We start from the raw sequence: 27,547 nt of genomic DNA on the forward strand, positions 1-27,547 counted from the left end.
ATTACCTGAAAAATAGTACAAATGAATTCCATTCTATTACTTTAGGTTATGATAGTTTTGTCAGCAGTCTTTTTAGGAACAGTCAATACTGGTGGTAACACTTGTTGAGGATTTCTTCTGGCTGCTGAGCGACAGCCTAGAACACAAGATCATGATGACAACATGCTTAAGTCAAGGTACTACCTTGGGTCAAGTAAAACCCACCTCCCTTTATGTCAGCTTTAAGGCACATCAGTCCTCTTTAGGATCACATGGTGGCATGTAAAATTGATGATTAGGAAATAAAAGTGTTACAGTAAGAAATGTACATAGCCAGGTTTGTAATTTATTTACATCACACACATTTAATGCAGTGCACTTATAGCCATACAACTAGAATCATGCAGGTTTTTTTTAAAAGCTCTAAAACTTGACCCTCATTTGTTTAAAAAAATGTGCAACAATAAATAAAATCATAATAGTACATATTACATATTTTGAAATGCATGGTTGTGGCATGTAATCACTTTACAAACGTAAACCTGAAATAAATGATAAATTCATACACGATAATTGTCATGTTATTCGATAAACTTAAAGACCCTTGCTATTGGCCAGCCTGAAATATTTGATTGTCCGCATATTCCTTACATACATAGGCACTTCTGAAAATAACAAATATTGTACACAACAAATGTAACAGACCAAATACAGTCTTATGAGCTTGATCTGGGGGAAAAAAAGTTCTGTCATTGCATTCAAGTATATTTAATATATAAGTCAGATTTTAAAAACAAACAAACCACAGAGCATTACAAATACAGACCATTCGCTTTTATGCCAAATCCTAAACTCTATTTGATACTTTGAAATGTTTCCCTTGAGTCCTACAATATCTAGTACCAAAGAAAACAACTGTAGTCTTTTTCTTCTACAGTTCATGGTTTCTTGCTAAGGTTAAGGGGAACATTTTAAGGATGATTATAAGCTTTGACAGAGCTTATCCTTAAATGAAGAATAAGAAACACATGGGCTTCAATTTCAAGAAATTGAAAAGAACCATCAATGAAACAAATGCCGTTTTGTGAAAGCATTGATGGTCAGTTCAGTTGATTAAAACAGCACTGTAAAAGGTTTATAGCGCTTAGGGGGTGGGACATTTGTTGCCTATTTTACTCCAGCATCCTTCAGACAAGCACAGTTTCCCAAAAGATGTCTGTGCTCTGGCACTACAGACATACAGGTCACGTCTATCTTATTAACCATTTCTTGGAGCCAACAAAGGTCATCAGTCATTACTTTTGCATCCTTTCACTGAGACAGACTGTGTGAAGTGAGATTTGTACAGATTCTGTTATGAGTGATCCCACATTCCAACCTTCTCATCAGGACATAGGCTGTTGATTGTTTAAAGAAAAATTATTTATCATGACTTGGTTTGTCCACCTAAAAGTCCTTCAGCATAGCTCTGTGCACAGCAGAACAGGGATATTGACAAACTGTTTATTTCTATATGTCAACTGTATGTCCTGAAACAACCCCCCGTTAGATACATCATTTCTATGAGCCACTGTAGTGAGTGCTATAACCACGTAGTTTACTGAAAGTGTAAAAACACTTGTCTGGCTGTCATAAGGGTTAAGAGGGGTGCTTCAAGGAATTAAGTGTTTAACAGCATTGAGTAATGTAGGATATCTAATAATAAATTTACACAGATAAAAACATTTTAATTAAAATATTATAATATCCTTTTGGACCCCACTGTGTATTTTCATTTGATAGACACCTTTAACATGTGGAATATTTAAGGTCAATAAAACTATGATCTTAAGAAATTAATTACAACGTACAGAATTGTGTTCTATACCAGTCCATAAGTAGGGATTCCTAGCGATCCTTGATTTAAAAAAAAATAAAAATAAATAAAGATTTTGTGTGCGTTTGTTTTTTGAAGCTGATCTGGTATTACAAGCTCAGTCGACCACATGGTCTGTTTCCACTTTCACACTGGTGACCACTGCTTTTGCACAGTCTCAATCATCAGGGCTACATGAAGGGAGTGCTCCTCTTTATAAGCTACTGGTTACTGTTGTATGTTCAACCTCTGTTGTTTACTGTTATGAGTAGTATCGACTTTTGTGCCCGCTGGCCATGGTTAGTGGCAGAGTAACAGATGACAGTGATGAAACCTCCCAGTAGAGGCTGCGAGAAAGAAAGAGTCTGTATAGTACTACCACAGACATAGATTGGCAAAGGATAACAGTAATGGTAATGATCTGTAAAAAGAAAAACGAAAAGCATATTACCAAACAATACTGCAATACTCAGTATACAATTCAACATTTCTCAAGGAAGAAGCACTTTTTATTTATTTATTTATTTTTTTACATAAAATATTTTTTTAACAACATAAACAAACACAATTTGCAGTGGTTATTGCAATTAAAATAATTGTTCTAAAAATGGCAAAAAGTTTACTTTGAATCCTGATGTTTGACTTAAATTTTGGTCCCCTTTTACAATTCAACATTTTTATAGCACATCATAATGTTAACCGTACCTTTTCCCTCTGGTACTCATTGAACACAACAGAAAGAGCCACAATTGTTGGGTGGCACAAGAACCACAAAAAGCAGCCCTAAAACATGAAACAAGCCATTCAGAGATGTTAGTACAACTACAACAAAGACATAATGCGCACACATCTCTCTTTGCTATATTATATAGTCAATACATTTTTTTTATCCTAAATGTTGCATTCTGCAGTTTTTAATATTATCTCAAATGACAGAGTATTCCTCAAAACAAGTAGTTCCCATTTTAAGCAATTATTTCAGTGACCATTTTAAGCAATTATTTCAGCTATTTCAATTATTTTTGTGGTGGTAGTCCTATAACCCGAAGATAACCTTAATTTGGTATTGACAGTTTCTCTTTCCAAAATAAGTATCGAAAAACCTTAGGGTTCTTAGCTTACGTCCATTAGCAATTTGTAATGGTGTGGCAGATTTCGCATTTTGAATGGTTTGGTAATTAGGCAGAGCTATACCAGAGTTTGGGGGGCCTGTTTTGAAATGCGCTGTAGCTTGCCTCTAGAATCAAGACAAGCCTCCAAAAAAAGGCAAATCAATGTTTGATCTATACTGTATTTACTTGTGGTATGCAGATGTTCAAGTTTTCTAAGTACTGTAAAAACTTTTGTATAAGTCTATTTTCTAGGTATTTTAGGGGGTCCTAAAATGCAGGAAGACGTTGTCTTGTTATTACAGGTTAGTACTAAATTATGGGTAAAGCAGAATGTTTTTAACATGTTCTTTTTTAATTACTACCTGTCAACTTAAAACATGTCAAGGGGAATTCATAGTATCTGCACATCCCCCGTATTTACATTATGGGACACAAATATAAACAAACCACTAATCCCTATTGTTGTATAACTATTGAGGTATAATTGATAGCATGTATTCCATCATTTGCTAATAACCTCTTAACCGATTCATCTATGTGATTCATTCAAAATCACTTAGGAAAACATGTACTGTTGAAACCTTTAAATCACCAAACATGTAAAAGATAAAATACACATTCATTTGCAAAGCATCTTTTAGATGTGGCCTCTTGTTGCTATACTATGTCAGCTGGAGTCTGACTTCCTGCTGTTGACAGTGTTATCTTGCAGCTGGTATATTCCTGGGTTTTATGACACTTGAATATAAAGAGTTACACACACACACACACACACATCATCTTTATTACAACTTGCATAGTAGCTTAAAGGAAAAAACAAGATCAAATTGTCTATAAAAGGGCAAGGTCCAGAACAAACCCTGAACTAATACTCAGCTGTCATCGTTATTATTATGTTTTTATCAGCTCAAGGTACAATTAAATACAGAGTACAGCAATATTAAATAGCAGTTTTATACAAACTTATTTCTCATATCTTGCCTGCAACAACTGGATGGAAACATTCCATCTGAATGATTAGCAAGGACTCCAAAAATAACTTTATCTCCTCAAAACAGAACATCAGTGTGAACGTGTGTATATTACCGAAACACTAACAGTAGTAAAGTAAGGAAAACATAAAACATATAAAATACACAAATAAGTAAAATGATTCCATTAAATTTAGTTCTAGTTTTATTGTTAGTAATCTTTAAAGATTCTACTTTGTATGCTGAAATGAAAACAACGAATCTGGTCTGCACACTGAACCAAGCAAGTTACATTCTGTGAACAACTTCCGTGAGCATCATGTGCTCCTTCTTGTACTTCAAACTCATGCAGTTTTACATACAATTAGGGTTACCACATGGCTCCATGTACACTAGAGCAGTTTGGGAAAGTTCAGGCTTTTCAACTCATGCCCCCAATGTATTCTGGTTAGTGTAGTCCTGCTGTGAAAGGTCACGAGACAGGTAAAACTGTCCTAGTGTATATGAAGTCATATGGTAACCCTCCATACAGTACGGCAGCAGTGTGTCAGCAATGTAATTTGCATTCACAATTTTACTCTTAAATATGGTTGCCCAAATTGTATTGACATTTTTACAGCAACGCTAACTAAAGTACTGGAAGGTTTTTGTCTCTGTGACGCAATATATTCCTAAGTGTCTTGTATCTGTCTCATACAACATAAAGCTGTAGCAGTAATAGCCGTGATAATATAATACACATACCTTTGCAAAGCTTATGTAGAAGTCCCTTTTAAGTGAACTTCTCTCGACTGTGATGATTTGGTAAAGGGTAGAAGCCAACAACATGGAGAGGCTCACTCTTAAACCAATTAGCAGCAATCCTGCCATACTGCGATGAGCATGGTAACCGTGGTGATCTGCATCTTCAAACTGCTCCCAAAGTAATAAAATACCCTGCAAATAAAAAAGGGGGTGCTTTTATATTACTTTCAATCACATGTATTCAATTCTTTAAAGTACAGTAGCCACCATATTAATTTAACTGCAAAACAAATTCTTGGTTAATGGTAGTATTTCTAGGGAAACTGCATCAACCTTTTGGTTCTGCCTGATTTCACTCCGAGGACAGACACAGATATGGATCAGACAAAGCAATCCTGAAACTGAATGCATCAAAATGTTCCACCTTTGAAAGTTTTGAATACTTCTACAGCCAGTTCACAGTACAAACATACCCCTGTCCATGCCTGTTGAAATCATCATCCAAAAGATGCAAAATACCTGGGTGTAGCTAACTGTGTGGAAAGGATAGGATTACTTAGCAGTTTCAGCAAACAAATGTTTACCTCCTCATTTGCCTGAGAGACTGAAAAGGGATATGCACATGTATCATGTTGATTACTGTCTGGAGAGGATATACATTTAAATGCATCCATCTGGCAGTAAAATTAATAATCTATCCTGCATTTTCCTGTATTTACAAAATTAAGAATTAAACAACACATCATGTCAGCATTCAAATGTCTATGTGTGGTATGGAATGGCACGTTACATCCTAGCAGCTTTACCTGAGTGATTACAGCTGCCAAAGCAATTCCTGTAGATGTTGGAGTGGAGTCCCACTGCAGGGGTTTGCTCTGGGATTTGCGATTTTTACTAAGAGTCCAGCCCATGCACAAACTCAGCAGCATGTATAGCATCTGAATCTGGGAAACCATGTCAAAAACTAGGAGTAGAAAAGAGGGGGCAAAACATCAGGAACATGTTTTGCTGATTCTGATTATTAAGCTTCCTGTAAATATGTAGATGATTTTCTTTTCACTTATGTAACTTTCAGGCTATTTATTTTTAAGTTGAAATAAATCAGAAATGCAGATCTCTAGTTTTTGTTGCTAACATCACCAAGCTCTAATTGTCTTGATAGAAGACCTTCAAATGCATTATAAGATGCCTGTTCTGGATTCATTTAACTTTTTAAAAAATGTATCTCCATTTGCATATACATTAACTTTATATTGCTAAACTACAAAGACGTCATGTAAAAATGTGTATTGTAATATAACATACAGGGATTGTATTATGTGTCTTCCAATTTCCATTTAAACAGTAGTATTGTAGTTGTGACATATCAGGCCCCCTTGTCCACTGAAAGCTTTCCTAAAAACTCCCTTATAGTGCATTCTCTTCCAAGCTGACTTTGGGTAAATAAAAAGACATTTAACTTACGTTCTGCAAAACTACCCATAATAGGAATCCCAATACCATCCTGTGCATATCTGTAACAAAAATGGTAAAATATACTATTACAAAAGTGCCAGGATTATACAGACAAGTACATCTGTATTTTTTTTTTTTTTAATTCCTGTTCAATGTTGTCTTAATCGAATATATGAACAAAAAGAACCTCAACAGTCTTTATTTTTCCTAACATCCCTTTCCCCTATCTGAGTTGGGTCCATTTACCTTGACTTTCAAAGGCGACACCCAGTTTGCTTAAGCAGATGCATTAAAAAAAAACAACTGGTAAGTAACATGGAAATAGGAAATCAATGAGGTGACACCCAGTTGACACTAAGCTAACCTGTCATTTAAAGTTAATTTTAAAGCAGAACAATGCCTTAGTGAATAACCATATTTTGTCAAAATATTAAGACACAACTAGCACTTAAAATAGCAATGAAACAGGCATATTGGAGGAGAAACACAAATGCTGTGTGATTCAGGAAAATTCTGAACATGTTTATTTGTATTCTGTATCTGTCATATTCATTCAGCCCCCTAGCATGCCAGGTTGCTTTGGTTTTGTCTGCATACTGCTAGGAAACAAGCTGAACAGGAAATACTCTACCTTGACAAGTGGATGTAGTTAAATAATGCTGCACCGGCCTGCAGCAGCAATGCGACAGACAAAACTTTTAAAACTGTGTGCATTGGGCCACCTTTTTGCATAGTCTGCCATAGTGGTTGAGCATATATACAAGTAGCTACAAAGTAGGCCAATAAGAGCAGAAAATAGAAGCCTTGCAAACCTGTAAAAAGAATATAGACATTTGTGTAAGTTACACTGCTAACGTATGTTTACTCCAAACATACATAACAATTTTATTACATAAAACAACCGAATGACTTCCATTAGTTTTTTCCCCTTTCTCAATTCTTGTTCTGATCTCCCATATAAAAAGGTACTGTATATGTGAAATGACATTTAAATCAAATAAACAGTTATTTTAAAGTGTTAATGCTGCTTGGATTTAATCGTTTTTATAAGTACTGTATAATGTATGTACTGTTTGAAATGGCATAAAAATGGTGAGTTACAAGATTCTAAGAGACATGCCAAATGTTTCTACAACCCCCACACCCAGAGCACAGTACTGACACTGAATTTCATTTCCATACCAGCTTCTTCTGCACTAAAGTGATCCAGTGGATTCCCTGCCGCATCAGGGTTGAACATCATGATCTCAAATAGAATTGCATCTGAAGCGATGATATCACCTTCTTCACAGGTATGCTGGTCCACATAACTAACATACCATGTCTGAGGGAAATGGAGCTGGGGTATTGTCTGGTTGTTCTCCTCATGGTTCAAAGAAACTTTAGGGACAAAAGAAAAAAAAAATGAAGAAATGGAAAGACAGAAAAAATGTCAAATAGCAACTTTTTGGAAAATATTTCGTTAGCCTTTATTTGGATCTGTTGTAAGACTTACAGTGCACCCTTATTATAAGCCGGTCATTATATTCCAGAACAGCTTACAAGGTGATGCCCCACAATGCCATTACACGATCCCTTGCATTCTTGTTATAAGGTGGAAGCCTCTTAGCTATGGAACACACATTGCACAGCCTCTTAGCTATGGAACACACATTGCACAGCCTCTTAGCTATGGAACACACGTTGCACAGCCTCTTACCTATGGTTCACAACTACAGGGTTATAAAGAGGTACCACTGCACTATATTAATTTACTGTGGCTGGTAAACTGTTATTTTGATATCTACCAAGACAGAAAATACAAAACCTTTCTGTGTGAATAGCAGCACTAAAACATTAGGTTAAAAAAAGTCTCCTACATTGTATGTGACCTAATTATCCAAAGACCAGCAAGATCAAGATGGTTAAGAAATCCACATACTGGTTACAATGGTCAAACCACATCATCAAGGCTAGGAAGTCCGCTATCTTGGACAGGGTAACATGGTGAGTTACCGCATGTTATTTTCCTTCACAGTATAAAGGTCACCACATGTCTGCAAAGCTTTGTTCATTTTGGGAAAAATAGCCCTTATTGCAAGAGTTTTTATCACAGTCGCCATGTTTCCTAAAGAGCTTTAGTATGTGTGTTTTAAAAAACATTACACACCCAGCACTGTGTTTGAAACACAATGCAGTGTAAGGCATATTCATTATGTTATTTAGCAAAGTGATACATTTTGCCACCAACATGGTAATAAGTACATCATTTCACAAATTAAGGATCACCTTGATCAATAACATGCCTTTGAAATGCTACTAAAGGGGGCTTTTTTATTTCTTATACATCAAAGACTGAAAGGCTTTCTCTTTATCTGACACTCACCTTTCATTCTCAGTTGCAATCTATTGAAAATGTCTTTTCCTGTGTAGTCGGGGGGGAAAGAGCTCTTGACGAGACTGTGGATTATTGTTTCAGAAACAAAGGAAGACAACACCGCTTGCATATTCTACGCTGGCGCAATTAGCAGCTCAAAAATTAACAACACTTGAATTACACTGATCCAGTGTTCAACAGCTCATTTCACAATCAAAAGGTAAAAGGAAATTAATGTTAATAAAAAACTGTGTGGATGAGCTGGCACAATGCTTTATAACAATGAACCTTAAAAGCAATGAAATTAGAAACAAATAAAAATGAAATTAAACATACTATAAATCAATTACAGGAAGGCACATATAAGAGATCCCCATCTGTACAAAGGTTTCTTTGGTGAATTCTTAGAAATGTCCACATGTATTACAAAAAGCACGTGCATTAGGATTGAATTATGACGTATTCTAATAAGAGAGATACAGCAGAACTTCCTTTAGCTGAGTTCTACTGAGGAGTGGCCCTCAACATGATCTTAACTTCCCTTTTACAACTGTTATGGCTTGGACACAATAAACTTTTACTTAACTGCTAAAATCTTGTATATAAAGTAAATTCATACTTGTCAGCTCAGCTTTTGAAAGATGCTCTAAACAGCTGAGATTTTCGGATTGGGATTCGGATAGGTTTAGCCATGCATGCTCACGGAAGAGGATCAGTGTGGCTTCCTTCTCAACAGCTGCTTGGATGTCTTCAAGTCTGCAGTGCAATAATCCATTCTTCCCTGGAGATAAAAATAAAAATAAATAGAAATTGTCCTACTATTTAACGCTGGTTCCCATCAATAATAACTCATGTTGAAATTGTACTTGGTTTGACTGTGCTACTGTACACATCTGTGAGATTTCTACTGTATAAGACAGTACATAGAATCTGATGCACAGGTTCAAATTCAAACACCAAGGTTGTTTGTTTGTTAAAGGGGTTTAACAAACAGGGTTAATGGACTATAGGGTGGCCCTGGCCATCTAGGATGATTTGTCATGACATGTCTGCAAGGTAAATATAATATGGAGGAATACATAAGTGTTACTGGTTACAGTTTCTAATTCCTGTGGGATGACACACTTTTTCTAAAGAATTCATATAGAACATTTGGTAGGACTTTAATAGAAGACATTATTCAGAATCAGAATCTAAGGATTTCAGCAGAAGCTGGCCAGTCCTGTAAGTACATACATGTGTCACACTTTTTTCTACTTCCTGGGTGGATAATGTGGATAAAGATCATAGTAATTTACACATAATGGTTTACGTAGGTTTCCCGATAAGTCCTTATGCATGTGTGAAAGGATAGTATCACGGCCCAAGCAGGATACTATCCTGTCACACATACATAAGGATGGTGGCAGGAAGACAGACTCACAGACTGAAACTGCAGTCAAGTGCTGTTGCGCACACTTATTAAACAAAATAAAGGAATAAATAAACACTTTAACTCAAAATCAATTATTGTAAGATGACATTGGTTTTATGTTGGGAAATATTTTTAAGAAAAATAAAAATCTTAAGTGTTTCAGTGTTTAAAAATAAAATATCAAACAGAACGATTTGTAATTCAGTAATATGAGAGAATTGGTCAGGGGTCTGAATACTTTTGCAAGCCACTGTGTGTATATGTAATATATATATATATATATAATATATATATATATATATATATATATATATATAATATATATATATATATATATATATATATATATATATATACACACACACACACACACACACACAAACACACACACAGTGACTTGCAAAAGTATTCAGACCCTTCCTATGGTTTTGTACAAAATGATGCACACACATTTTTTTAAACTTAATATTTTATTCAAAACTTGAATGTTCAAACTGAAGACTTCCAAGGGTAAGATAAGTTACAGTAAATGTCACCAAAAATTAAAGAGAAAAAACTGAAATATGTTGATTGCATAAGTATTCAGATCCATCAACTCAATATTGGGGTGAAAACTCCTTTGGCAGCAATTACAGCCGCAAGTCTTTTTGGGTAAGTCTCTACCAACTTTGCACACCAGCTTGGTGCAGTTTGTGCCCATTCTTCTTTGCAGATTTGCTCAAGCTCTCTGAAGTTGCTTGGGTTGTTGAGGATTGCTTATGGACAACAGTTTAAGTCTTTCCACAGATCCTCAATAGGATTCAAGTCAGGACTTTGACTGGGCCACTCAAGGACATTCACTTTCTTATTCTTAAGCCACTCCAGTGTAGCTTTGGATCATTGTCCTCCTGAAAGGTGAATTTTTGCCCCAGTTTTAAGTCTTTAGTAGACTGAAACAGGTTGTCCTCTAGTATTTGCCTGTACTTTGCTCCATCCATTTTTTCTTCAAACCTAACAAGCTTTCCAGTACCTTCTGAGGAGAAGCATCCCCACAGCATGATGCTGCCACCACCATGCTTGACTGTAGGGATGGTGTTGACTGGGAAATGTACTGTGTTGGGTCTGCACCAAACATAACGCTAGCCATTTAGAACAAAATGTTCCAATTTGGTCTCGTCTGACCACAACACCTTTTGCCACATTTTTGCAGGATCACTCAGGTGCTTTGTTGCAAACTCCATGCAGGCATTGAGATGGCTTATTTTTAGTAATGGCTTCCTTCTTACCACTCTGCTATACAGGCTACTTTTGTGAAGTGTTCTGGATATTGATGACTGATGCACATTTTCTCCCATCTTAGCAACTGAACTCTGTAGCTCTTTCAAAGTTGCCGTTGGCCTCACAGTGGTATCCCTCATCAGTTTCCTCCTTGCTCGGCTGCTCAGTTTGGTGGGACAGCCTGATCTAGGCAGTGTCTGGGTGGTACAATGCACCTTCCATTTCTTGATGATTGAGTAGACTGTGATCACAGGGATATTCAGAGACTGATTTTTTTTTGTACCCTTCTCCTGATCTGTGCTTTTCAATGACTTTATCCCTGACTTGCTTTGAAAGCTCTTTGGTTTACATGGTTGAGTCTTTGCTTGAAATTCACTACCTGACCAAGGAACCTCAAAGAGACAGGTGTTTTTATTCTGAAATCATGAGAACCACTAATATTGCACACAGACAGAGGTCATTCAACTAATTGTGTGGCTCGTTAAGGTCATTTTTTGCACCTGAATTTGGGTTTGAATACTTATGCAATCATGACTTTTCTATTTTTATTTAATATTAATTATTTGTATACTTCTTTTTTTGTTTTGCTTTGACTATGTGGAGTAGGTTGTGTATATAACACATATTAATTCCTACTTCAAAGTGTCATGACTAAAGCAATAAAATGTGAAAACTGTGAGGGGGTCTGTATACTTTTGCAAGGCACTGTATGTAGCCACTCCCCAGTTACCACCAATTACCTAATTGGGGAATGGCCACACATGTGATTGCTAACAGGGATAGACTTAACCCCATCCCTGCCAAACTTACATTCCCACACAAATCACTTACTGGGGCAGGGCTGCTCCATAGTATGGCATTTCTTGCATGGAAAGATGGTAACACTTTACATTAAACATCTATAATTACTATGTATTTACATATTAGTTACATAGTAAATACACGTGCAAGTGCACATTATTAAAATATTATGCACAGTTACAATGTACTTATAAATATTTTTTGCACAATACATGTAAGTACACATTTCTATCAGAAATGGGTTACAGTTATATCATTCAAAAAGATTTACACATGAAGTGCATTGTAACTGTGCATAATAACACGGTACTTCTGTGTAAGTGCACATGTATTTACTAAGTCACTGGTATATAAATACACTTGATGTAAAGTGTTGCCGGAAAGGCAGTAAGACTTCATTTGCATAACATTTTAAAGACTGTTTTACTATGATATGGGCATGAGGTACAGTTCTGTAGTTGAGGCATGACTAATTAGTTTTTCACTCCTTTGACTCACATCATTCCTGTTCTGCAACGGAAGTTTTCCAAACACGTGCTTATGTTTTTAATGCGCAAATTGTACACATTAAAACATTTTCTGGTCTGGTGAGAGGGCTAAGTCACTGCTTACAGAATGACTGAATACTACTGAACATCTACAATAATATCAGAAATCTCAAAAATAAGACTGACAGCTGACTGAAATGGAAAGCTGGTTAAAAAAAAAAAAAAAAAAAAAAAAAAAAAAAAAAACATTAATCAAACAAGTAAATAAACAAATATAAATGAAATACACACTGATTAATCAGTTCCAAGAAATGGTGGTGATTCTGCTATCTTTCACCAGATGACAGAGGCTAAGGATAACCTACATAGCCTGCTATAGTAATGTTCATTCAATGTCCATACAAGTATGTACATCAGCACTGAGATCAAGAAAAAAGATAGCGGACAGATGTCAATTCGTAGGAGTTAAATTGAAGGAGCTATTTTATTTTCCAGCATATCTCAACATTTCTCGTTTTATTTATTTATTTATTTATTACATGTTATAATGAAGTATAATTTTTGCAATTATTTTCCATAATGAAACCAGTATTTGTATTTCTAAGACTATACGTACCGTGATACAGAAATTTTCCAATGTACTGTCCTCTTGTATTTCTTGCTGCAACGCTGCTGAAAACTCCTGCTATGGTTTTCCCGATTGCAGATGGTATTAGATTTATACAAACTAATATGTGCAGGAATAGAAGATCCATTTTTTTAAACAGTTAAAATTTTGCTGTACATTAATTCCTGCAATGAATGGAAACTGTCTATACTTCCAATGCATCCCGTTTCCTGTAGATTGTTTGATTGACGTGAGCATTCTCTAATTCCCTTGCCCCTTCCTCTACCTGGATGGACAAATAACCAATTAGAATAGAAGAGGTGGGGTTTATTCCAGCTGTGGTTTATTGTCAACATGAAAGAGCCAACAACAGCGGTCTTACTACGTGTCAGCATTGCCGTAAAGGGGTTTAGCAGTAAATACCTAAAGCACTTTACAAAAAAAAAAACAAAAAAAAAAAAAACTATTGGACAGTTTTCCAGTTATCTTAGTCTAACAAAGCAATTTATCCAATATCTAATGTTAATTGCAACTGCAGACAACAGTAGTTAAAACGTCGTAGAATGTTAAAAAAAAAAAAAATGAAATACAACTTTTTATGACATGCCGTAATTGGATTTGTGTTGTCGATGTGTAAGGAAATGTCTGATGCTGTAGTTCTTTCTTCCCTGAAGGAAGAACTGTTTGAATTTAACAAAGGCATCCTCGTGACCGGCGGAGCAGGGTTTATGTAAGTATACATTTATGAATACATTATTGATTAATATGTGGAACATCTGCTAGTTTAGTTTTAAGAACAACACCTGTAGGCAGCCTTACCATAGAGGTAGCCCTGTCAGTACCTCTTCAAAATGTAGTTTGTAGTGTTAAACAATCGTACTGGTTTTGACGCGTTTAACAGTATTGTCACATACACATCCCCAATATATACGCACAATGCCAGTTTGATTTATCAGCGCAGTTTGTTTTAGTTTGTGCTAAAAATGTCCAAACCAAGTTTTATCACAAATGAATACGAGCACTTTAAAATAGACACAGACAGCGCCCTAGGCTATAGCCACATATTCTCTTGCTAACAATGGCCTGTTGTTTCTTGTGTAGGATGATTATGATGTAGTACGATGTAGTGTTTTTATTGTATTGTTATGGTAATATAAAATAGCTTCCAACCAAGTAGTACAATTAGTAATAGCGTCCTAAATATTACAGGAACAAACTAAGATGCGATTAACAAAATGTATATCTGTTTTGTATTCTAAGAACTAGACTATTGAGTGAGTAAGTAGTCTGCTGTGGCCGCATTTCAAGTTTCATGATTGGTCTGAGTTGATGGCCAATGTATACCCTGATCGATGGTAGTAAACTGTGTTGAGGCTTTTTACATTTACCCATAGGTCTGGCGATGTCAAATCAGCAAATCCAAGACACATTTGAACATTTCCTGGTTTACCATATTGGAATGAGTAGAAAATAACAGGGTTGGTCAAGCAGTGCATGAAGCTAAAATATCAAAAATCTGAGTTACAGATCATTTTCACATAAAATGATCCAAAAACAGATGAAAGGTTAAGTAGAGAGGACAGAAATGGATAGTATATATTTTCCAGGTACCGTAAGTGGTGAATATACATTCTTACTCACTCTACTTGTTTATACAGTGTTTTGGAGTTATGGTATTATTTTAATGTAAAACTGCATATTGCAGCCACAATATAGTGGAGTTAATTTTAATGAGTTCTGCATTTCGTCTTTTAGTTGATTTTTTGTGGATTCTGAAAACATGATGCTGTCTTTATAGGATATTTTTGTAGGACAGTACTCATTATTTTTATATTTTTGGTTAATTTCTAGTGCTTCTCATGTGGTTACATCCCTTGTTGAAAAATATCCAGACTGTCTCATCATAAATCTAGATAAGGTAAGATTCCTGCACCATCTGGTAATCTGCCACTTTGTATCCTTTTGTTGTGACGACAGTACACTGGTTTGTGCTCGCCAATACGAAGACATTTTACATTCGTCTTACTAATACACTTCATATGAAGCCTACACTATGGAGGCCTATGACAGCAGTTGCACTGGAAGCTCAAATGGAAACACTTTGTCATAGACTTTCCTAAAAAAAAAAAAAAAAAAAATCTTGCAAACATCATAAAAAGGCAAGGAACCGTTTAAAATAGGTAGTGACAATACTGGAAAGATTTACAGGCAATTCCAGCGTTATGAATGTGACACAAAATGTAACTTTGTTACCATACAGAAGGGGTCCTGTTTTTTTTAAACTGTCCTGTTAAAATCCCATGGTTCAATGTATCACAATTTTTTTGTTGCCCAAAGAAACTCACGTTATATATGTGTGACACAAAAGTATTGCTGGGACACTTTACATGTTCTCAGAAGTTATTTGTGAGACCTGCACCCAAAGCTTTTAATGTAATTTTGTAAGCAAGACTTGGCTCCCCAAAATCATATTAATTAATATATCAAGAAATTAATTACAACAATTGTTTAAAAAAAAAAAAAAAAAAAAAAACAAAAAAAAAAAAAAACTTTAAAAACATTTAAAAGTAACCCTTGCATGCAGTATACACATGTTTTAGCAGATTGCCACTAACTTTGTCAATTTAACTAGCGGCACTGCACAGTGCTGGACATTTTACTTCGGAGGAGCGTTAACATGAACAGAAAAATGTAAGGTCAGCAGTGAAAGAAAACACTTCAATATCCATTGAAGTGACCGACACGATTCATGACAGTGTGCTATGATGCCCTTTAGCTACAACAATTAGCTATAATAATTCACATGATAAGACATGCGATTTTTTTTCCAATCTCATCAAACTTACTACCAGTCACGTCCATAACGGTCAAGTCCATAACACCAGTTTTGGCACTTAATATTAAGAAAGGTTCAACATTTTTATTCCATAACATACTTTTCAGAGAAAGTTTGAAAAAAATATATAATCTAGTGTACAACTTTTTATATATATATATATATATATATATATATATATATATATATATATATATATATATATATATATATATATATAGAAAACTTTACCAAGAAAATGTTATGGATGTGACATTTGGTTTTATTTAAACACCATATCACCAATCACTGTAAAACATGTTCCTTTATCACAAGAAAAAATAATATTAATAACTTGGTATTACATACCCATAGAGTCAAAATGTGACAGATTTACAAATGTGTAATTAAATCATTTATCCTAGCATTGGTTACTAAAATATATGGAAGTCAGACTTCTGAAAAATGTGTTTTATTTAACAGTAACTTTAAATGGCTGTAAAGATAAGGCACAACAAAAATAATACAGCATGCATAAATATACACCCTTTAGTCCAAATAGACAAAGATATGTTTTTGATAAATGCAACTTTTATTTTTCATGGCCATGGTCACTTTAACATGGAATTGCCCTTATGGAATTATTAACCTAAAGATTTTCTACTTGGCATGTGAAATTCCATCTCACAAAACCGGAGTATTTGCATCTTAACCATGAAGGATGTTTGCCTTTGAAATTATTGTATATGGCTAAACTGCTAATGCTGTAATGTAAGAATCTATTCATGGTCATGTGAAGTGATGTTTTAAGATACAAAAAATTGTAGATCTTCGAAAGCCAGTAATATTTTTCTCCATAGCCAAAGACATACTTACAATGTCTATGTACCTCCATTTCATCTTTTCCACTTTGTTAAAGGACATTGGACTAAAGCACTGGATGTAGGTCAGCAACTCTGACAATAACCAATGTTATCAAGGTAAAACGGTAACATGTGCCGGTTTATCCAATGGGTGGCAGAGGGACAGTTGTCAGCTAGTTATGTTAATATTTTAGAGTGCCTAAACATTTAACGTTCGTCTGAGTTCATTTATATTTCTTTCACAGTTAGATTATTGTGCAAGCCTAAAGAACCTTGAATGTGTGGCTCAAAGAACAAACTACCGATTCATCCAGGTAAATATAACCACTGTCATTTCTCTTAATGTTATTAAGAAAATAAACATATGAATTAGCCTTTAAACTATTTAAGATCATTACAAGGTATAAATAGAAAATGCCACCAATCAGATTACTTTTATAAATAGGTGTTTGTTAGTTTTTTGTTTTGTTTAGTTTTTTTTTAAGTAGAAATATGCAGGTTACAATTCCAAATGGTTGGCAGCAGTGCTGTAGATAAGGGTTTGGATCATTGAGTAATTTACTCTCCAATTTAAACACTGTGCATAAACTGTATTTTGCAACAATTGTAAAATGCAACAGTACCTTGAAGTCACAACTACTTCCAATAAATGCAGTGCATACTTCAATGATGACTTAGAGTATGCATTAACTACAGCATTACATTATAATACGTGTAATGTTAATTTGAACTACTGTACAAAAACATGGTCTTATTTAGTTCTGCTTTAATAGTATGAATAAGTCTGAAAAGTTGCTACTGCATTCAAAGTCCCCTCCCACTAGTACTAGGCTGTTAGTTTGTTTTCTGTAAATCGTCCTTTCTTAGCCTCTTTCCAAGTCAACAGATATGCTTCCTCAAAAATTAAGAACAGAAGATACAGAAAAGGTCTGTTTTGTGATAGAAGTGCACAGAATGACACAGCAACAATGAATTTGATTATTTCTGTTCTGCTGCAGTGCAAAGAGGAGCTTCATTGTATTGTGAAAGGAACTATTGCACAACCAGTCGGAAGAAACCTACAAGTTCACTTGAGATGTTGATTAAAGGAACAGTTGAGATACTGACTTCATATTTTCAGTGTAATGGCAGTGCCTAAAGTTGAGGTCATGCGACACATTTCTGGGTTATAGAGAAAGAAAAAAATACATATTGTATTGCTGGTTTTACAGTGGATAGTTTAGTATATCATTTACACATTGTTTTAACCACTACCAAATCAATAACACAGATCCTTTTCACATATCCATGTTACTTGATGTTTACAAGGTATTACTTCAGAGGTACCAGTCCCTATTATACCCCAGATATGCTTTTATTTTTATTTTTTTAATAAAAAAAACACATTTAGTTCAGGGCATGGTTGGAATTGATTTAAGCAAGACATAAGTACAGCTGTTATGGATCAGGTTTGTTTTATTTTTCTGTTTGTCTTTTACATTTTCACTGGAGCAAAACATTTGCAATATACGGGTACTATGTTTATGAAGTGTAATTTGAGCCTGAAATGAATAATTCAGTTTAGCTGTTCTCCAAGCTAATAGCTTTATGTATTTTCAAATGTTGATTTACAGTAAACGTCTAAGTAATATATTATTTCTCCACAGGGTGATATTTGCGATTCATACTTTGTTAAGCTTCTGTTTGAAACTGAGAAGATAGACATTGTCCTACATTTTGCAGCTCAAACACATGTAGGTGAGTATCACAAGTATTGCTTAAATCATAAATTGCTGTCATTCCTATAGTAAAAAAAATACAATAAATATAGCCTAAGTAATTCAGATTTTATTTTGATTGTCTAACAAAATAAAAAAAGTACCTGATATAAATTTGAGGTACTCCGTTTATTAAGGAAATGTATAAAAACAAACATAACATTGTGTGAGAACTGTTTTGAAAGTCTTGCATTATACTCTGCACTAATGATTGATTTTAAACTGTTTTTAATCTGTTTATTTCAATAATGCATACCAGGAGTAAATACTACAGTAGTTTGAAATGTGAAATTGATCACCTCCTGATTGCTGCCACCTTGTGGTTGTAGTCTGCAACTTTTAGAATCTGATTTTAAAAACCCAGTTACTTTCATTAGAGAGTAATATCCCTTCTCCACTTGCAAATCCGACCTGTGAGGGCTCGGTACAGTACAGGTACAGGTGATTCTCCTCTGGCTATTTGTCGAGCTGAGCAAAAACCAAACCGGTAAATTCGAGCCTCACAAGACCTCTGAATTCAGCTGCGAGCCAAGCCAGGGATGGTGGTTAAGGATTTTTGTCATTACGTTGCATCAGTCAGTACACTCCACAAAGACAAACAACATGCCGGGCAGCGAGTGTGATGAGAGAAAAGTACAGCCTTCAGACAATGAGGAAGTGCAGGCTCCAGTTTCTATGAAGTAGTGCGTCTGAAATTCGCAAGTTTATGCTTGAATTTCTGACTATTTGAAGCAAATGGACATAAACCGCGGGTACGGTACACTTAACTCACACACTCAAACACAAAATTCTGCTAAATATCTCATCCTTGACCTTTATTATATTAATATAAAGAAAAAACATGCGGAAAATACATTATAAACTTATTTCCAAAAATACTGTAAAACACAATACAGCAGCACCATACATGCACAATACAGCAGCACCATACATACACAGTACAGCAGCACCATACATGCACAATACAGCAGCACCATACATGCACAATACAGCAGCACCATACATGCACAATACAGCAGCACCATACATACACAGTACAGCAGCGCCATACGTGCACAGTACAGCAGCGCCATACGTGCACAGTACAGCAGCGCCATACGTGCACAGTACAGCAGCGCCATACGTGCACAGTACAGCAGCGCCATACGTGCACAGTACAGCAGCGCCATACGTGCACAGTACAGCAGCGCCATACGTGCACAGTACAGCAGCGCCATACGTGCACAGTACAGCAGCGCCATACATGCACAGTACAGCAGCACCATACATACACAATGCAGCAGCACTTGCGAAGCTTCTTTTTTTAAGCACTCAGACAAATCCTGTTTTTTAAAACCTTTTTTCCCCTTCAACAGAACTAGTGGAACTTTATTAAGTCGATATAATAAGTAACATTTGTGGATTATAAAGAAATTCCTAAATCTATTTACAGAATATAGCGATACAAGATCCAGCTGTACCATTGGTGTATTAATTTTTGAACACCATTTGTTTGTGCATCTTGTGGCAAACTGAGTTAATTAATAACAGTAATTAATAACAACTGTCTTTCATTGCTTGTAACGTCAGTAGCATGGCTCCGCTCTGCAGTGGAAAAACAACCCAGGCTCTCCTTAAGCACACCACAAGGGCTCGGTACGGCCCCGGCATGGCTTGGTTGTACAGTGGAAAAGAGGCCTCAGTCACATGAGTTCAGGAGCTGTTCTTCAGTTCTAGTAGCCTGCCTTAGGGTTACGTAAGACAAGGTAGATCGGCCAAAGTGTCTTTGTAGAAGAGGAGCCAGCACCATCTCGTGATCAGCCACTTTGTATCATTTGGTTTTGATAGCAATACAATATAAAGACATATTACATATTAGGGTTGTAATTACCTTTAAGAAATGTGAAGTTCCAATGTGGTCCCTCGGTTTCCTCATTTACACAATTGTTGCGTATCAATCACAATCTCACAGTTTTGTTTAATAGAGAACCTGTTATGATTAAACTAACTAAAACACATTGATATTTTATAAGCGATTGTTTGTCTTGCCTTTCTTTTATCCTTTTGATAATTTTTTTTTTTTTCACTTTCCTTAATTTTCATAGAAACATATCATCTGTGCAGTCAATTGTGGGATTGTAGTCCTGGGCAAGATGTTCTCTCTGATTTAACTTGACAAAGACTTAAAATATCCCAGGGTTAATTTTATCGTCACGAATCAGTTGCACTTGATAGTTTTCAGCATATTTTCATTGTCAGTTTATGGGCCCAGGACGGCAATATATATGACTGCGCCTTGGATGAGGGGAAAATTAGCTTCCAGTCGGCTTTTAAAACACTCAATGTGGAAGTTAATTGCCATTGATTGGTACTTAATTGTAAAAGTGAGGGAAGGGCAGTTTTTCTTGTTTTGAATTCAACACGTTCATAAAATGCTTTGTAAAGGTAATTACTCTGTAAATATGAGTATCAGCACATCCCTATTACATATGTTTTACTTCTATAAAACACTTTACATAAAGCCTACATTAGGGATGTCTTAGACGGACAACTAAAATGAAAGAGCAGCTTCTGAACTCAGATGAAAGCATTTTAACTTATCATTGAAACAAAAAATAATCACAACAACCACGCAGAATATGATCATAAAATGTTACGGAAAAGTTAAAAAAGAAAAATAATATGTCATTTGAAGATATGTACGCTTAAAGGTTTTGCTATACACACTAGCTAATGACAATACTGGAATGATTTATCAGCTTAAAAGAAAGTAGACAGGTTTTCTACTTGGCATGTGATATTCCATCTGACAAAACAGCATATTTTGCATCTGAACCGTAAAGACCCTTTTCCTTTTAAATTATTGTATATGGCTAAATTGCTGATGCTGTAATGTAAGAATCTATTCTTGGTCATGTGAAGTGATGTTTTAAGATACAAAAGTTTGTAGATCTTCAAAAGCCAAAGACATACTTAGAATGAATCCATGCCTCCATTGAATCTTTTCCAGGTTGTTAAAGGACATTGTGCTCAAGTACTAAAGTAAAATGGTAACGTCATGAACCGGTTTCAGTAGGTGGCAGAGGGACAGATGTCACCTAAACATTTCAACATTGTCAAGGATGTCCTTGTTGTACATATGTAGCAGTGAAGGCTCCTTAGAGGAGGTAAGGGAGGCAGTTATTCCTCAAAATCTCAAAGTGGAAAAAAAAGTCTTTGGGTAGTTAAAAAAAAATGAGAAAAACCACTAAGAAAGTGATTTCTACAATTCGTAATTATTCTACTGAAAGATATACCAGACCAGAAATGAAAATAAAAAATCCATCATACCAGTAGGACAAATTTAAAAACTTGAGAGAAAATTAAATACGAAGCCAGCATGTTGTTGACGTGCAAGGATGATGGGAGTTGTAGTTTTCATCTGCATTTCTGCTGATTGTCAACGCTTACCAGATAAACTACTATTCCCAGACAACATTGCACACCTATATAGCTATTGCATTGTGATACCACTGCCTTTATCTGGGGACAAATCTAGTTGTTAGTGTTGTTTTTTTCTCTGTTGGTATTTGCTGTACGTTGCGTTTATTTTGTTTTGGCCCTGCCCCTGCGCAGGTAAACTCTTTACTTTCTGTTCGCCTGTAAGGTATATGATTATTCTGTTGGTCATTTCATTGTTTAGCAAATTGTCTTTATAGGATGTGCTTGATTTTTGTCAGCTTTTCTCCTGTAATAACTTTGTTTAGAAAAAATTTTATGCAAAGTATGTTAGTGATGTGGTCTTGAAATCGAAATGCTATATCAATGTTGTATTCAGAGCATTTTTAAACATACACTGGCAGTGTGTAACAGTAAACTATATTAGAATAAACTATGATAGGCTACTGTTTTTATTTTTATCTAGTGGAAATGGCTAGTGGAGAAAATGCATTTAACAGTATTGAGGTATACTTGTTAAACCACTTGTAGGTCTGTTGATGTACCCCTGCTACTATGCACTGGACTTGCCTGAGCTACACACCACATTACTGGATCCTCAGCGACTACACTATCCTTGCACTATTGCACTACTGTTAAGTCATTGTAGATATAACCTCTTGTTATCCTATCTCATATTGCATGACAAATTCAGTCTGCCATTATAGCATGTTATTAGTGTATCATGCTAGATTTCAAAATAAACACAGTTATAGCAAGTGATTTAAATTCTTAGTGTATTTAACTATATTTCACTGTAGTCCTCCTTTTGTAAACAGACCTTGCCATTGTGAAGAACACAAGTACAGATTTAGATACTGGTATGTTGCAAGTGCAGTCTTAGATGTAACTCCAGAATTACACCATGTAATATCTTCAAAGGTCTTTATTTCTCTCATTTGTAGATCAATCTTTTTGGTGTTCTTCGGAATTTACAAAAGTGAATGTGTATGGTACCCACGTGCTAGTGAAAGCTGCATATGAAGCTGCTGTTGAGAAGTTCATCCATGTCAGCACAGATGAAGTTTATGGAGACAGCATAGAGGAGGTGGGGTTTTTAAGCCAATAATTGAGATTGGATTACATTTAGTGTGCTAAGTGGTTGGCCTACTGTATATCTGTAAACTAGCATTTTTCTAGTTTTTAAAGAGGTGACTGGTGGTTCTGCCATTCACCTACAAGGCTGACTGGACACCTGTTATGTTTCCTGTTTGTTTTGTTTTATAAATAGGCTTTAGTATATAGTATCTAATCTGGTTATAATTGATTAACACCTGGGGGGTGTGGGTAACTGATCATTATCAATCATTGGTTAATGATGTGACAAAGAACATATGTAACAGAAAATAAAGATAATTAAATAATCATGTACTTATAGGAATTTGACGAATCGTCACCTCACCGACCAACAAATCCATATGCAGCATCGAAAGCATCTGCAGAATGTATAGTATTGTCATACTGGGAAAAGTACAAGGTAAGCTTGTTATACTGGTTAACATGTGCTACTGTTCGGGTGACATTTCTGCACCAATACAAAGTGTGTGTCCCCATTTTTCATTAGAAAGGAGAACAAAAACAAAGTTGATGGTCTAACCTTGCAAAAAGAACTTTCAGATACATTTTGAAAAAGTTCTGATTTGGTACCTTGTACCGTTTTACCATTTATGCATGGCAGCGTAGGGCAATATCTGCCAAATTTAAAATCTATTCTTAAAACACTGCACGTTTTTATCCTATTTCTGGAAGACATACAATGCACATTTTCAAAAACTTATGTTAATTATTTCAAGTAATTCTTGCAGCAATCTTAACTGTAAAATAATACACCTGTGTTTATGAATGAAATATTATTGATTTATTTTTTCTTTAAGTTCCCAGTTATAATTACAAGAAGCAGCAATGTTTACGGACCCCACCAATACCCTGAAAAAGTATGTTCAAAGTTATATAGTGAAATAGAAATACATACAAGTTAATTTATTTAGAATTCAATAATACATTTTTTTACACTATTTTTTTTTAAAGGTCATTCCAAGATTTATATCCTTGCTGCAACATAACAGAAAGTGGTAAGCAATGTTATGCCATGTACACGTTTTCATGTAAAAATGTGAGTTTTACAAGAATAGATAATTTATATTTTTGTATTTATGCATGTTATTGAAATATGCATGGGTATTTGTTAAAAGGTATTATACTAAGCAGTAGGTTGGTGGGAGCCATTTTTTCTTGGTAATGACAATTTTAAATACTGACATACGTGTTTAAAGCTGCCAAGTAACTTTTTGAAAACTAGTATGTCTTTTGCATACAGTGTATAGTATCTTGATTCATTATTAACCTCTAATTGAATATTAAAGTGAAAATTAATGTACAATTAGAAATAAATCAGAAGTTAAATATAAAGATGACTGTAAATGCTAAATCAAGGCTACTTTTTCCTTAAATATTTATGATGTTTAAATGGTAAGCAGCTGTTCAAACAGTTTTAGCGTTTTACGGATGTAAAATGTATTACATTTTCTATGTTTAAACTTAAAAAGCTTAATTTGCTGTATATTATTTGAAGAGCAAATGGTATGTAAGTTGAATATTGATCTATTCGGTTGTCTATAAAGTTCTTAACAACAAAGCCATTTATCTTGATTGTCACTTTCTTTATAGCTGCATCCATGGCTCAGGGCTACAAGTGCGCAATTTCCTTTATGCCTCTGACGTCACAGAGGCCTTTCTCATTGTTCTGGAGAAGGGGGCCCCAGGAGAGATCTACAACATGGGAACCAAATTTGAGCTGTCAGTTCTGCAGCTTGCCAGAGAGTTAATTCAGCTGGTATGAGCCATTGTGTTGTTTTAATGGTCTTTATAGTATGTTTTATAGTTCATTGTACAGTAACTATATGCTTAATGTTCAGTTTAGTTATAACCCCTTGTAGAATTGCTTTCAGTTTTTGAGGTTTACAGCTTACTGACTGAACTCTTTCATGATGCTTATTTATCAGTAGACAGGAGCTGTATGAATAAATTCGTCCATTAACTTCTCCCCATATAACCAACAAAAAATATGATTTAATACTAATGGACAGTTGATTGTGTTTGCAAACCAATGTATTGTTTTGACTAATAAAAAACAAGAATGGCATCACTGGAAAGTTAGTTTAGTTTTAATCTAATACCTGATTAGCAAAGGTATTATATATATATATATATATATATATATATATATATATATATATATATATATATATAAACTGCAGTGTACAAAATTGAAGGCATATGAAAGAAAAGTTTTTTTTTTTTAAAAAGTACACAAAGTTTAAAAGAATAAAAAATCTTATTTTCAGGATGTTTTGGGCAAAAGCCCTTCTTCAGCTGTTTAAAAAGAAAAGTAAACACAGTGCAATAAACTTGTTGTTGTTCAAGAATTGTAATTATACAAAAATTCTGCGGAAGGTGTCATGATTGCACCGTGTAACAATTTTTTTTTTTTTTTTTTTTTTTGTTCCTGGGTAGTAAGTGTTATTTCCTAATTGATTATGCCTCAAAAGTATAGAAAATTGCTATTATTCCCCACAAACTTTGCTTTTGTGAACAAGATAGTGATATTTCAAAATATCACTATTTCCAATGGGAAAACAGGCAAATGTGTGTCTTTTCGTTCACATAAAGTCAGAAAAAAACAACATATGAATCCAAATTAACATGTATTTATGTTCCAAAGTTCCCAGTTTGAAGAAACTCTCGTTCCTTTTGTTTCCGAGCAACATTTGTTCCATAGCACTGATTGATCACACAGACTGTGATATATTCACAATGTAAGAATCTTAAAAGATGATTTTAATTTGTTTAGTTAATCCTGAACAGTACATACTAAATATAATAACAATAAAATCATTCCAGTTATTATATATCCAGAAAGCATAACACTGTATATAGTGTGTTGACAATTTCAGTACAATTTTTGTGTTTTGCATGATAAAAGATAATACTATTTTTTTTACTTTGGTAATGACCTTGTTTTCTTCAGTCATGAGGAAAACACAAGACCTGTGCAAATATTATGCATTTAAATTATGCTAACTTTTAAAAATATGTATTTTTAGATCAAAAGCATTGCATCAGAGTCTGAGGCTGAACAGTGGCTGGATTATGTCAGTGACAGGTAAGCTGGATTCACAGGCCCCCAGTAATACTAATCTTGGACAACCTTACATAAAATATAAAACATTCTGGTAGATTAGTAGTGTTATGCATTGGAGAAGTTGAATAAAATCTGACACTACTGAGTGGTTTGATCAAACAAGACAAAATATTTTAGTAAGCAACCATGTATAATAGTGATTATCCTAATTAAGATTTAAAATCTCTGTTTAAATTTAAGTAGTGTGTATATTGTTTTCTCATATAGACCATACAATGATCTGAGGTATCCAATGAATTCAGAAAAGCTGCATCGACTTGGTTGGAGACCAGAAGTATCATGGAAGGAAGGAATTGTAAGAACAAGTATGTGTGATTGCATGTAAATCTTGCATAACAGGGGCCATTGTGGGGTTGCTGTTTTCCTCCACGGTACTGCTAAGTCAACAATGGCAGTAAGCAGTCACAAGAAACAAAAATGTATTTCATCAAACAACAACTTCACTTTAACGCCTCTATGTAGCTATTATTATTATTATTATTATTATTATTATTTTATTATTATTATTATTTGTTTTATTTAGCAGATGCCTTTATCCAAGGCGACTTATAGAGACTAGGGTGTGTGAATTATGCATCAGATGCAGAGTCACTTACAACAATGTCTCATCCGAAAGATGGAGCACAAGGAGGTTAAGTGACTTGCTCAGGGTCACACTGTGAGTCAGTGGTTGAGCTGGGATTTGAATCGGGATCTCCTGGTTACAAGCCCTTTTCTTTAACCACTGGACCACACAGTCTCCTCGCAAGACACCACTGACAAGAGTGTCTTTAGCATGGAACATTTGATGTATAGAGCTGGATGTCCTAAAATGTATAAATACCATGCTAAAATTCCACTTGATTAAGGAAAACAAACATTGTTATTGTTGTAAAATTTTCACTGACTTTGTATTTATCTTTTTAGTTGACTGGTACAGAGAAAACTTCCACAACTGGCAAAATTCAGAAAAGGCTCTGAAACCGTTTCCATTATGTTCTTATCCTGAAAAGTGAAGGAAAACAGTAATTTATTTAATCCAGTGGACCTATACGGAATCCAAAGAACCTTTTAACTTGTAATTGGATCAATAAAATGAAGTAGCATTAAATGAAGGCGCGTAAATTAAGTGTAAGGATAAAAGATTTATTTATTTTGGGTAGTTCTATTTTCACTAGAAAAAAAGTAGACCTTTATTCCAAATGTCTTTGTATCTGTATGTCATTTATATTATGTATATACTCAAGAATTCTTAATAGGAGTCAGCTGGACACTAAGCTGTATTTGAACTGTAGGCACTAATGTGCCAAGCAGTGCACTCAGCTGTAAAACTTCTGGAATTTAAAGCCTGATATCAATACCATTGTGTCTTAATTATGAAATATAAATAAATGAGTACTGTGCATTTTAAACTGTTTCTTTTTCTTTTTGTAATAT

At 34.8% G+C, this 27,547-nt stretch overlaps 2 protein-coding genes across 6 annotated transcripts; one reads left to right on the top strand and one right to left on the bottom strand.

Moving 5' to 3' along the window:
• Positions 1–309: 309 nt before the first annotated feature.
• On the bottom strand, positions 310–13,439 carry LOC121327890 (integral membrane protein GPR180-like). Of its 3 annotated transcripts, XM_041272200.1 has the most exons (10): positions 13,049–13,439; positions 9,092–9,253; positions 8,482–8,520; positions 7,299–7,496; positions 6,748–6,928; positions 6,126–6,175; positions 5,468–5,625; positions 4,662–4,853; positions 2,540–2,617; positions 310–2,255 (listed from the first exon to the last, which is right to left on the bottom strand). In XM_041272200.1, exons 1-10 carry the CDS (start codon positions 13,185–13,187, stop codon positions 2,097–2,099), a joined length of 1,356 nt encoding a protein of 451 aa, XP_041128134.1. In that variant the 5' UTR covers positions 13,188–13,439; the 3' UTR covers positions 310–2,096. The 3 variants fall into 3 exon arrangements, with proteins under 3 accessions (XP_041128134.1, XP_041128135.1, XP_041128136.1); XM_041272201.1 differs by lacking the exon at positions 8,482–8,520; XM_041272202.1 differs by lacking the exon at positions 13,049–13,439 and having other exon boundaries at positions 8,482–9,174.
• Positions 13,440–13,566: 127 nt separating this feature from the next.
• Positions 13,567–27,522, top strand: LOC121327892 (dTDP-D-glucose 4,6-dehydratase-like). Of its 3 annotated transcripts, none has more exons than XM_041272203.1 (12): positions 13,567–13,769; positions 14,891–14,957; positions 16,963–17,031; positions 18,364–18,454; positions 22,836–22,978; positions 23,309–23,407; positions 23,805–23,864; positions 23,959–24,002; positions 24,598–24,763; positions 26,034–26,092; positions 26,339–26,436; positions 27,038–27,522. In XM_041272203.1, the coding sequence occupies exons 1-12, from the start codon at positions 13,669–13,671 to the stop codon at positions 27,124–27,126; spliced, it is 1,086 nt and encodes a 361-aa protein (XP_041128137.1). In that variant the 5' UTR covers positions 13,567–13,668; the 3' UTR covers positions 27,127–27,522. The 3 variants fall into 3 exon arrangements, with proteins under 3 accessions (XP_041128137.1, XP_041128138.1, XP_041128140.1); XM_041272204.1 differs by having other exon boundaries at positions 26,339–26,426; XM_041272206.1 differs by lacking the exon at positions 22,836–22,978 and having other exon boundaries at positions 18,364–18,450.
• Positions 27,523–27,547: the final 25 nt, after the last annotated feature.

Source organism: Polyodon spathula, chromosome 15 (genome assembly GCF_017654505.1).
Source record: "Polyodon spathula isolate WHYD16114869_AA chromosome 15, ASM1765450v1, whole genome shotgun sequence".
In the NCBI taxonomy this organism is placed as follows: Eukaryota; Metazoa; Chordata; class Actinopteri; order Acipenseriformes; family Polyodontidae; genus Polyodon; species Polyodon spathula.

Bases quoted from the DNA above. Each gene is read 5' to 3' on its own strand.
- LOC121327890 (XM_041272200.1), bottom strand. From the start codon at position 13,187: ATGGATCTTCTATTCCTGCACATATTAGTTTGTATAAATCTAATACCA. The intron at 8,521-9,091 runs GTATGAATTTAC...CCGACTACACAG, and splicing joins TTCAAAAGCTGAGCTGACAA to GAAAAGACATTTTCAATAGA. The intron at 7,497-8,481 runs GTGAGTGTCAGA...TTGTCCCTAAAG, and splicing joins ATTGCAACTGAGAATGAAAG to TTTCTTTGAACCATGAGGAG.
- LOC121327892 (XM_041272203.1), top strand. From the start codon at position 13,669: ATGTGTAAGGAAATGTCTGATGCTGTAGTTCTTTCTTCCCTGAAGGAA. The intron at 14,958-16,962 runs GTAAGATTCCTG...TTTCTTTCACAG, and splicing joins TCATCATAAATCTAGATAAG to TTAGATTATTGTGCAAGCCT. The intron at 18,455-22,835 runs GTGAGTATCACA...TCTCATTTGTAG, and splicing joins TGCAGCTCAAACACATGTAG to ATCAATCTTTTTGGTGTTCT.